The sequence below is a fragment of the Pipra filicauda genome, unplaced genomic scaffold (genome assembly GCF_003945595.2).
Source record: "Pipra filicauda isolate LSUMZ 115617 unplaced genomic scaffold, ASM394559v2 scaffold264_size1072897_pilon, whole genome shotgun sequence".
NCBI lineage: Eukaryota > Metazoa > Chordata > Aves > Passeriformes > Pipridae > Pipra > Pipra filicauda.
Genome location: NW_024104381.1, coordinates 1,060,421 through 1,072,738, shown reverse-complemented (window position 1 = coordinate 1,072,738; position 12,318 = coordinate 1,060,421). Strand labels below are relative to the sequence as shown.

The 12,318-nt window shown below is 56.6% G+C and overlaps 1 protein-coding gene across 1 annotated transcript; it reads left to right on the top strand.

Annotated features, from left to right (window-relative positions):
* Positions 1–444: 444 nt before the first annotated feature.
* Positions 445–5,116, top strand: BAK1 (BCL2 antagonist/killer 1; the record flags this gene model as incomplete). Its single annotated transcript, XM_039382320.1, has 3 exons — positions 445–593; positions 1,655–1,835; positions 2,315–5,116. Coding segments are annotated over 3 exons (432 nt in total), but the record flags the coding sequence as incomplete, so codon positions are not given.
* Between the last annotated feature and the right edge of the window lie 7,202 nt (positions 5,117–12,318).

Sequence of the window (12,318 nt, the reverse complement as noted above, 5' to 3'; positions counted from 1 at the left end):
CCCAGCACACAGGGACTGTCCCAGCACACAGGGATGATCCCAGCACACAGGCTCTGTCTGTTCAAGCTTCACCCACTGCCCCTGGGCCGAGCTCCCAGTGAGCCCACCCTGACTGTTTCTGTGTTTCCTGCCTGTCTGCTCCTCCTCCTGTGCCTTGCTAGGACAGTCTTCCCCTGACAGGCACCTCAGTTCTTGCAGGAGCTGACTGGGGTCAGGCAGCCTGGGGGATGTGCCTGTGCATCCGTAGCCAAGGCAGAGCTGCTGCTGGTCCTGCTGCTGCCTGCTCCAGGCTGGGACATCCCGAGGAGTCTGGCTGCCAGAGGCACAAATGCAGCCACAGGATGTGGGGAGGGAACAGTTCTCACTGCCTTTGGTGTGGTCACAGAAGTCATGGAATCACGGAATGGTTTGGGTTGGGAGGGACCTTGAAGATCATCTCATTCCAACCCCCCTCCACGGGCAGGTTGCTCAGGGCCACATCCAGCCTGGTCCACATGGAGCAGGGATCCCTCAGGATGGGGGATTCTCCACAGGCTGGTAGAGCTTGTGCAGGTGCTGCACATCCAGCTGCCCCTCCCAAAGCACAGCCACAGGTGAGTGAGGGACAGACCTGCAGTGCCCGAGGTACAGCTCTGACCGAGGTGGCAGCCAGGGCTGCAGTGCCCACCCCGTGTGGCTGCAGGGACACCAGGACACTGCACACTCCTTTGTTTGCCCAGGCTCGGGCAGGAGGCAGAGGCAGGAGGGTTCTCTGTGTCCCCATGGCTCCTCTGAGCACCCCTGGCTCTGCACAGCCCCCTCTCGGTGTTTGTGTCTAACTGCTTCTCTTCTGTCCTTTTCCTGCTCCCCTGCCCGGGAAGCCGCGCTGGCTGAGGCGGTAACGCACTCAGGTAAAATAACCCCTGTCCTTCTCCCTGCTCTCTGCTCCCTCCAGGGCTCTAACTCCCCTCTCCCTCCGTACCTGTGCCAAGGCTCTGCAGGGAGCAGTGCAGGCACCACCAGAACAGGGCAGCAGGTTGAAACACAGGGCCTCAGTCTACTCTCTTTTATTTTTTATTCCCTTCTCGCTTGCTGGAAACCAGGAAAAACACCTTCAAAAACCGGTCTAGATAAATCAGTGTCAAACCTGCCCTCAGCAGCCAAACCCTGGAGTAGACACATTTGGGAGCCTCTTCCAGCCACAAAATCACCATGTCTGTGTGGCTGGGATGAGCCTCAAGGACTGGTGCAGCATTCCCAGCCCTGCAACCACAGAATCACAGAACTGTTTGAGTTGGAAAAGCCCTCTAAGGTCATTAAGTACAACTATTCCCCCAGCACCGCCAAAACCACCATTAAACCACGTCCCCAAGTGCCACATCCATGTGGCCTTTAAATCTATCCAGGGATGGTGACTCCACCACTGTTCTGTGCCAGGGCTGGACAACCCTTTCAGTGAAAAAACTCTCCCCAATATCCAACCTGCACCTCCCCTGGTGCAACTCCGGGGCCGTTTCCTCCCGTCCCGCCCGTGCCTCTCGAGCTTCCTCGGGCTGGGAGGCTCCGGGACGGCTCCGGGTACTGAGCTGGGGGATCTGAGCTGGGGGATCTGAGCTGGGGGATCTGAGCTGGGGGATCTGAGCAGGGACTCAGCACCCCCCGGGCTCTGTTCCAGCCTCTTCGAGAGCGGCATCAACTGGGGCCGGGTGATCGCCCTGCTGAGCTTCGGGTACCGCATGGCCATGCACGTGTTCCAGCACGGCCTCCCCGGCTTCCTGCGCCGCATCGCCCGCTACGTCGTGGAGTTCATGGTGCAGCACCGCATCACCCGCTGGATCGCCCAGCAGGGAGGATGGGTGAGCAGGGCAGGGGCTGCCGGGGGGAGCAGGGGGAGCAGGGGCTGTCCTGGGGGGCTGGGAGGTCCTCAATGGAGCAGGAGCTGTGCTGGGGGTCTGGGGGTCTCTGGGGGAGCAGGAGATGTGATGGGGGTTTGGGGCGTCTATGGGGGAGAAGGAAGCTGTGCTGGGGGTATGGGGGTCTCTGGGGGAGCAGGAGCTGTGCTGGGGGTCTGGGGGTCTCTGGGGGAGCAGGAGCTGTGCTGGGGGTCTGGGGGTCTCTGGGGGAGCAGGAGCTGTGCTGGGGGTCTGGGGGTCTCTGGGGGAGCAGGAGCTGTGCTGGGGGTCTGGGGGTCTCTGGGGGAGCAGGAGCTGTGCTGAGGGTCTGGGGGTCTCTGGGGGAGCAGAGGCTGTCCTGGGGGTCTGGGGGTCTCTGGGGGCTCAGGCAGCACCACAGCCCGGCTCCAGCAGGACCGACTCTGGTCTCTGCTCCCTGCCAGGTGGCTGTGCTGGACCTGGACAATGTTTACATGAAGTACATGCTGGTGGTGGCCCTGGTCGTGGTGGGGCACTTGCTGGTACGACGCTTCTTCAGGCTCTGAGGGGGGCAGGGCTGGGGGGTCTGGCCCAGAGCTCTCTCTGTTCTCTGCTCTGTCTCCCAGGAGAGGGGGATTCGAGGAGCCCCCGAGAGAGAGCTGGAGAGAGGTGGTTGGACCCCCTCCCTCCACAGGGCCCGGGGTCTCTGCATCCCCAGGAGCCACGGAGGGAAGTAGGGGATGGGGGGGCTCCTCTTTGTTGTCTTTTTGGTGCCTCAACAAGCTGCTGAGGATGGGGCCCGACTGTGCTGGGGCATTGCTGGGACCCCCAGGTCCTCAGGAGGAGCAGAGGTGTGATGGCAATGCCTCTGTGTGTGTGTAGGGTCTCGTGCACCCCTGGGGCAGGTGCAGAGCCCCCCATTGCTGACGGCCCCAGCCCAGACCCCCCTTGTGTCTGAGCCCTGGCTGCTACAGTTGGTCTGTAAGCCCATGTGGGGCTGCTTCACATCCCCTCTGCTCCTGAGCCCAGGACTTGAGCCTTCTCCATCTTTTTAAGAGACACCCCGACCCCTTTCTATAGGAACACTCCTCCTGCTCCTCCTCTGGCAGGAGTTCCCTGCCCCAGCCCGGGCCTGGAGCCCTGCAGCTCCCCAGGGCTCAGAGGGTGCAGGGCTGGGGTGCAGCCTCACAGCCCCCCCGAGCTCAGGGGCTCTGTGCTGGCTCCCCTGGGAAGCACCAGCAGGTTCCCAAACACTAAAAGCCTGTGGGTGCTCTCTGGTGGGGACAGGGGGGTTTTCCTGCCCCCCCACCAGTTCTGCTGGGGGTCACTCAGCGGGTGCTGGCACAGGAGCAGCCCAGCTGTGACCAGTTGTCCTCTCTGGCTGTCAGTGGGGGGCACTGGGGCTGCATCCCACCCCTGGCTGCCCCAGGGCAGGGCAGTGACTTGACCTTGTTCCATTCCTGGTGATGCTTGAGTGGGATTTTTGGGGGAGGGAGGGAAGCTCCACTCTCCCATCCCCAAAGCTCCCTGACTTTTGCAGAACAGGGAGTTTAAGCTGGTTACTCCACGAGCTCAGGGGCAGGAACCTCCCTGCTGTCCCTGGCAGCTCCCTCCTCTCCCCTCACAGCTGCCCAGGCTTAGCAGGACCAGCCTTCATTTTTTTAACACTCACACCCCTCCTGTTGCTGCCTCTTTTTAACCGAATAGCAGACTTTTTAACCTGCTTCCATATCAAAGTCCTCCTGAGGGGAGAATCCCCTTGCTCCTGTCCCTGCAGTATCCCTTTCCCTGGTGGAATGCTCTGGTCTGTGCTTAATACAAAGGCATTAAAATATTGACTCTGTTATTCTCTATCTCTGTTTTGGTGCTTGCCCCATGCAGGGCAGCTCAGCTCTGCCGTGGCCTGGCAGTGCTGGCTCTGAGCAGCCCAGCCTGGCTCACCTGGGCCCACTGGGCTCATTTGTCCCCTTGCAAGTGCATTTCTTTGCATTTTTCCACACACAACTTCATTTCCCATCGTGCTGCCCCTTCTCCCAGCTTGAGATTTCCTCGAGTCCAAGACTCTTCTCTGCTGTGAACCAGCCTAACCAGTGTGAGCTGCAGTTCCCACCCTCCTCCTCACCTCCTTTTTGGGTGCAAACACCACCAGATGGAGCCTTTTTGCCACGATGAAAATGAATATCGTTATTTCCCTTTTCTCCTAATCAGCCACTCTGTTGGCAAATCATCGTCCTCCAGCCTGGTTCTCTGCTGGGGTTGTGTCTCCAGAAGGACTTTTTGGACATCCTTGGAAAAAAACCCAGCACATCAGTTTTTATTCACTACTTCAGACCCACTCCTGGAACTCTAACAGACTGGGGAGAGCTTTTGCTGCTCATAATTTATTTTCATTTCCCAGATAAAGTGTTTCCCCTTGCAACCCAAATGCAGCTGTGTGGCCATCAGGCTTCAAATAAAGAATATTTTTCATACTTATGGTAGAGGATTGAGCCTTAGTGAAGTCTGGGATACCAGGACAGAGAAGGGAACTTTTAACTGGGTGCAGTGCAAAGAAAAATTTCCATTTGATGCGTTTTCTCAGGGGATTTGCAGGGAGGATTGTCTCAGGACCTCAGTGCATCACCTCCCTCTGCTCTCACCTCTCCCAGCCTTCCCAGCACTGGTTAACTAGTGGAAAAAAGCTTGAACTGGGACTGTGAGATTGGTGTGTGGTGCTGTGTCCTGTCACAGCCCCAGGTGCCCCGTGGCTCCTGGTGCCTCTCTGCCAAAGGAAGAGTCTCATTTACTGAGCCTTTTTAAATCTCACCATCTCCCAACTCCTTCCCTCTGGTTGGAGGAATCTGCCCGAGCTGCTGCTCAGAACCTCCTCTCCCTGCAGCCCTTCCTCACCCCGGGAGGTTTTCCCTGTGTTTGAACCCACACTGTCCCTGTCAGCTCTGGTTCCTCCTCCCTTGTTCCAGTGTCCCCACAGCTCCTTCCCAGCCCTGCAGGAGGGGACAGGGTGTGTGACAGCAAAGGACACTTGGCACTGGCTCTGGAGGGGAGGGACAGGTACATACACCTTCTTTTCCCGGGGGGAGAGGAGAGGCAGGCAGGTTCTCCCAGCAGCAGCAGGGAGGTGGGGAAGGAGCTCTCTGCAGGTCACCTTTGAAGGGCAGCAAAGGGGCTGTGTGGGACACGGTGGGCTGCTTTTATCTGAAAAACAGAACATTTCTCTCACCAAAACTCTGTATTTTAAATTATGTAATGTATATATGTCAAAATAAAAATGGTACCTTGAGTGCAAACTCATCTCCTGGCCGTGTGTGGGGTTTTCTTCCAGAGGCTTCCAGGAGTTGTGCTCTGGCTCTGGGGGGCTCTTGGGGGAGGATGCTTTGGCAGCTCTGCCTGGGCTGGGGCAGCTGGGCCCGTGTCCCTGGTCTCTGAGCCCCCCCAGACACTGCCCAGCTCTGCCCCCTCACCCCGACCTGCCCTCAGTGCTGCTGCCTCCCCCCTGCAGCCCCACGGCCCCTTTGGGGCTGGGGAACCTCCCAGTGCAGCCCAGAGTGTGCTGACTGGCTGTGGTGGGAGGCACCAGGGCAGGGCATGGCTGTGTCCATCCCTCCTGTGTCCATCCCTCCTGTGTCCATCCCTCCTGGCTGCTGAACACGGAGGATCCTTCCAGAGCCCTCCCCTCCCTCCCTCCTCTGGGTCTGTTCAGGGGGATGGAGAGCAGGGCAGTGTCTGGGGGGCTGGGGGGCTGTGCTGGAGCAGAGGTGGCTGCACAGAGGGGTGGCCCTGCTGTCCCCAGGCAGGACAGCTCAGTGCCATCGCTCTGGGATAGATCCCAGTGACCCCCCAGCTCCATCCCGGGTCCCCACCCCAGCCTGTCTGTCCATCAGGGCAGTGACAGCCCCGGGCCATCCCCCCGGGTCCTGGGCTTGGGTTTCTGGATGCCACTGGGGTCAAAGGGGACCCAGGGCAGGATGCCTGCCTGGGTGGCTGGGACCAGATGGAGCCACAGGGGCTGAACCCAGGCCGTGCCCATTCCCTGCAGGATTAATCCTGGGGAATGTGTTTGGAGCGTTGGAAGGAGAGGAGATTGAGGCTCTGGATATAAATTGCTGCAGGAGGAGCGTGGGCTCAGTGTTTCCACACAATCCACCAGTGGCAGATCAAGCATTGGAATCTAAATAAATATTTACCCCAGTCCCTGGCCTCCATAAATAGCCACATGTCACCATTCCCAGTTGGTACTTTGGGATCTCTGCAGTGGGATTCCAGCAAGGGAGGAGCATTCCCAGCACCCTCTGTGCCCAGCCCTGCTCAGCTCCCCAATGACCCCGGGCTGGGGCTGCCCTGCTGCCTCTGGGCAAGAAAAGGGTGAACTTTAGGGAAAGAGGAATGGCCCTAATTAAAGAGCCAGCTGCTCCCCTAATCCACTTTGTGTCCTGCCCCAAACCCAGATCAAGCTCCTAATTAAATTACCAAAAAATAATTAAGGCCACAATATTTTTGCAGTATTTGCCTTTGGCCATTCAAATGGAATTGACCCTAAACCAGAATCCAAGATCTGGTGGCAATTTAGATCTAGAGCTGGTATTTGAGTCAAGTGCCTTTTCTCTAGAACTGGGTCAAACTCCAAAACACCTGAGTTTCATGGAAATAAAGTTTTTTTCTAGATTATTTCCAGGACATGAAGTGAATGAGAGTGGGCAGGGAAAACACACTTGTTTTTGTCATCCTCATTTTTTGATCAGATATCCTTCCCTGCCAGGCAGGTTTCCCTCACTTGGCACGTGCCTGGAGATCCTCAGCCCCTGGCTGGGATCCAGCCCCTGTCACTGCCATGGCAGGATCTGCTCCCTCCCCAGGGTTTGTTCCCATCCATTCATCCACCTCACACATCATTTCTGTCCTCAGTATCCGGGAATCCACCTGGGACCTGCTGCCCTGGCACAGGGGAACCGAAGGGAACAGACCTCGATCCCCCGGCTGAAGGGGAACAGGAGCTGCAGCACTGAGTGACAGGGCCTGGCACCAGCCCCTCCAGCAGCAGCAGGGCCTTTGGAGCAGCCTCTGAGAACAGATTCCAGGAGCCCTGCCCTGAGCCAGAGCGTTTTTCCATCCTGCGAGTTGGCAGCCAGAGAGGCAGAGTGTTCTCATTCCCAGAGCATCCTGACTTTCCCTGAGCAACTCCACGAATCACGGTGGTTTGGGCAAATTCAGGAGGAGAAAACCCTGGATGTTCCTGGGTCAGTGAGACGTGGGAGAGGAGCCTGTCCCAGCCCCTGGGGCTGCTCTGATGTGGGGCTGTTGTGACCTGTGTGGGGCTGGGCTGGGCTCTGCTCTGCTCTGCTGGCAGCCTGCAGGGATCCAGGCTGGAGTGTGTCCAGAGCTCTGGCAGAGCAGTTCCATGTCTCCACACAGCATTTTACACACCTGTCTCTGGGGAACACTCGGTAACTCAATGCCCTTGGATGGATTGGTTGTAAAGGCAAATCCTCTGCTACCAAAGTTAGTCCTGATTCAGCACAAAGAAAGCAATAAATCCAGTTTTCTACTTACAGCAGCCCTTGCAAGAGCCTGAACCGTAATGCTGCCTTTACACAAGTCACATTCCTAATCCAGAACTCCCTCTCTCCAAAATAATCCCCCCCTTTGCTCGGGCCATGTCCCTGCCCATGGATTGTCCCACGGGAATAGCTGAGGAAGGGCCCTGGCATTTCCCCTGGGCTGACTGTGCTGGGGGGGATTCACACCCGGGCTGAGGTGGGGTTGCTCTGCACTCACCCTGCAGAGCCTGGATCAAAGCTTGGGAAGCTGCCCTGGGATGAGCCTGCCCAGCTCGGGGGACCCCTGCCCTGGACCCCCGGGCAGCACAAGGTGCTGCACAGCCCCTTCTCCCCTGGGATCTCCTTGCAAAAATCTGCAGCTACACCACGGCCACGGGTGGGATGACCAGGGGTCAGCTGAGTTTCCCTAAAAATGAAGCAATGTCACCATCAGGGCACCAGGCAGCAGGGCTGTGCCAAGGGAGCAGGGCTGTGCCAAGGGAGCAGGGCTGTGCCAAGGGAGCAGGCAGCTTTCTCAGGAGAAATGAGTCATTTTAGCACTTGGTACAAGTGAGGAGGGAAAGGCAGACTCAGACAGAGAAATCCTGGCATTCTCCAGCTTGTTCAGACTCTGAGCCTCGTCTTTTAAAACAGCCAGAGATGCATTTTGTCACTGGCAGCAGCATTCCTGCTGCATCCTCACCTCTGCTGTTCCCTCATCCAGATGTTGCTGCTGCTTTCCTTCCCAGCTGGTGCAGCTCTGCAGGAGGTGATGGTCACTGTGCTCACACATCTCCACACCTGGGGGGAAAAAGGAAATAAAGGGAAAAACCAGGCTGGTACTGCCTCCCTCCCAAAGCCCAGTAGAGCTCCTGACTGGAAATGACAGCCAGGCTGGAGCTGCTCTCTCCAGAAAAGGATCCCAGAATCCCAGAGTCACCGAGGCTGGAAAAGCCCTCCCAGCCCATGGATCCCCCCTGTGCCCGATGCCCCCCTTGTCCCCCAGCCCAGAGCACTGAGTGCCACGGCCAGGCCTTCCTGGGACACCTCCAGGGCTGGGCACTCCAGACCTCCTGGGCAGCCCCTGCCAGTGCCTGACCACCCTTTCCAGGGAGAAATTCCTCCTGGTGTCCAACCTGACCCTCCCCTGGCACAGCCTGAGGAGGGGCACAAACCAATGAAAAAAACCCCACATTTATAATGTCTTCCAGTGTTGTGGGTTTTCTTCCTTTAACAAGCCCTCGATTTTCTGCAGAATCTTCACCTCAATTTCCCTTCGCCAGAATTCCCCCTGGTCCCAGTGTTCTTTCACCTTTTCACTTTCCATTTCTGCTAAGAGTGAAGAAACACACAACCCCCCACAGTTTTCTCCAAAGAAAACCTTCTCCAAGCATTGTTTTGATGCATTTTGACAGTTTCACGGTTCTCAGCATAAATATTTAGACCAAAAAGAAGCAGCCAGGAAGGAAGTTTACTCTTCCCAGTAAAGTGGGCATTTCCTTCAAAAGAACAACAAAAATATTTTGATTCAAGTCTCTCAGTCAATCCAATCTTGGGATGAACTGAAATGCAGGTTTAGGGTGATGCTTGTCCAACTGTCCCAGTACATTCTCTGGGCAGGGAAATACCCAAGAGCTTTTCCTGCAGCTGCAGAAAACCCAGCTCAGGGTCCAGAGGTTTTCTGCTGCTTTTTTATGACCCCGGGGAGGTAAGTGCTGCCCCTCAGCTTCTGGTTCTCCTCTCGAAGCAGCCAGGAAAGGCCTCTCCCAGTATTTCATACCTGGTGGACAGCACGCCCTCACTCCAAAGCATTTCCTGGCTGGAAATGCATCCTGGCGTAATTTAGGGCACACCAACACATGAAAGTGAACTTGATTTAAGCGAGTGCATCACTTGAAACTGCAATAGCTTTTCTCAATTAACTCTGCGTGTAGGAAAGACCTTGAAATGCAGCTCAAACTGCTCTATTAAGGCCCCATAAAGTCCTCTGTGAACACTATTTATTCTGGCTCACTTCACAGCCGCTGCTCAGCCTGACACTGATCCAGGGGCTGTGGCTGTGGAGCTGCAGGACTGAGCAGCTGAGTGGTGACAACAAGGTCCTGCTGCACAGCCCCTGCAGGGACTGTCACCGTTTCTGTGGCTCTTTGACCCCGAGGGAAGGGCTGAGTCCTCTGGGACAGCACCCTGGCAGTGCCCACATCCCATGGCACAGCCTGGCCAGGGCACCAGGGTTCTGGGCTCCCCTGACTCGGCTGCTCCAGGTCAGCACCAGCGCTCCCAGTGCTCCAGCAAACCGGGATTGCTGGTCATGGGAGCCAAAGCAAAATATTTCCCGTCACGTCAGTGCTGGGCCGGGCCCGTGCGTGGGGTTAATTAATGAAAGAGGCTCAGGCAGAGCGTGGTAATTTGTGAAGCACCAGAACTCAGTTGCTGGCAGCCCTGTGCCCGCTCTGAGCCCCCCTGGCACAGGGCAGGGGATGAGCTGCAGCCGTTGGAATTCACTCCTTTGGCTGCAGAGGGGCAGCTTCTGGGGGCAGATAAGAGTGAGCCCCAGGTTATCACGCGAGGCAGCTCCACACACAGCCCCTGCAGCAAACAAGCACTGCCAGGAGGAGCCCAAATACCCACATTTTCCCTCCAACTCGGCCTGAGCTCTCGGCTCCCAGCCGGCCACGGGCAGCCCTGGGGGAGGCAGAGGGAGCTGCAGGAACTGGAGTGATCCTGCTCCTCCCTCCTGGCACAAAGACAACCAGGGCTGAGCCCGAAAAAATAAAGGAGCCTTTTCTGCTCTTCAGCTCACAATAGTTTGTTTCTGGATTCACTGTAATTGGGATGGAGAAAGGATCCTTTGCCCCAGGGAAGAGCCAGTGCCCCTGTGCACCCCAACACCGCCTGTCCCACAGGCAGGGCTTTGCAACACACCAAAACTGGGCTTTAATGCTAAAAACGATCTGTTTGGAAACTGCCTCTAGTGGGGAGAGGGTGGGAATTCGGCTCACTGAGCAACACACATTGAAGTTGTGAGGAGCTGGGGGCTCCTGCACGAGCCAGCCCAGATCCACCTCAGCCCACACAGAAAAAACCCCAACTGACCGACTGGAAATTCCTACATCATCTCATACTATCCAGAATTTTTCTTTCAACATCGCCGCAAATTTTTAAAGAACATTTTTAGAAAAAAATTAGAAATAAAAGTAGGGCGGTGGTTTTTTTGGGGGTGGGTGGGTTTAAATAGCCTTTCACACAGTAAATGCAGTGTTGGATGCTGCAGTGCCGGGCTGGCAGCTCCGGGGGGCTCAGAGGTTCCCCTGAGCTCCCTCCCCGGCCCAGTCGTGTCCTTGGTGGCAGCCGGGTGAGCTCCCGATCCCGACCCCGCCCCGGCAGCCGAACCAGGACGCCTTTATTGCCCATGTAAATCAGGGAAGCTCCGCCGGCTTCCAGGAGCTCTGCAGATTTATGCCAGGAGCTGACCCGGCATCTCTATTTTCAAATCTAGGGCAGATTGAAATATGCTGGTTTTCAATAATATATTCAGGTTAACAGGGCTTTTATATTTGAGCAATTAATCTTGCATGGTCCGAGGAGCTCTGGGGAACGCGTGTGGAGGTTGCTAAGAAGAGCAAACAAACAGGGTTGTGTAACCAGCTCTGCCAGGGCCCCCTCGGAGCCCCCGAGCCCGGCAGGGATGGGGCTGCAGAGACCCCAGCCTGGCGTGGGGATGGGTCTGCCATGAGGCAGCATTACCTCATCCTGCATTACTGTGAAATGATTCAAAGCAGAAATATGGAGACATAAATCCCAGGAAAGCCAGCACTGTGCTGGAGGAAGCCTCCCTGGAGTGTTCTGGGTCTGCTCCCTCCTCCAGCACGTGCCCAGGATGAGGGAGCCTGGGGGCACAACACACTCACCTTGGGGTGTCTGTGTTTGGGCCAGAGGCAAATCCACACTGGGTCCAGCACTGATGGTGCCTCCAAAGTCTCTTCCCAGACCTGATCCTGGCCTTTCTGCCTCCCTCTCTCTGTCTCCTGCCGACCTGCTTGGCATCTTCAGCTTCACCAGCACCCAACAAACACCAGTAGAGATGCTCTTTGTGGGCCCAGACCAGCCAGGAACCACCTCCTCGTGCTCAGGAGACAGACACCTCCCAGGGAATGGGAGCCTGGTGGGAGCCACCTGGGGCAAACCTCTTACATTTCATCCCATTTTCCCATGTACCTCCTGTATTCACATGAAGAAATGAGGAAGGAATTCTTCCCTGGGAGGGTTGGCAGACCCTGGCACAGGTCACCCAGAGCAGCTGTGGCTGCCCCATCCCTGGGAGTGTCCAAGGCCAGGCTGGACGGGGCTTGGAGCAACCTGGGCTGGTGGAAGGTGTCCCTGCCCGTGGCAGGGGGTGGCACTGGGTGCTCATTAACATCTCTTCCAACCCAAACCATTCCATGATTCCATGGCTCACTGATCCCTTTCTTTGCTCTAAAGCTCCAGTTAGACCAATACACGACTTTTAGTCTTGAAATTGCCTCTGCTGTTTTTTCCCTCTTCCCATTTGCCATTCCCCCATCACGCAGCAGCATTCCCAGTGTCCCAGATTTACCAGATCCTTGTGATTTGACCCTCAGTTTCTCGTTCTTCCAGCACATTAGACTCTAAACCAGCCTGGGCACACAACTGCTGTCTGCCAAGCCAACCAGCAATCATGGGTTTGGGCTCATGCCCAGGGGAAGAAATATTACCAGCTAAAAACTGTGGAATTTTGGGGTTTTGATGGAGTTGCCAGAGGGGGGGCAGCCTGTGCTGAGCTCTGCAGCAGAGCAGTGCCTGACTCAGTGGAAACCATTCCGGCACTTACAGTCCCTGCATCATTCCATGACACACATTTCCAATCACAAATAGCAACAGACTCTGGAAGAATATGCAGGTGGCTGTGGCGT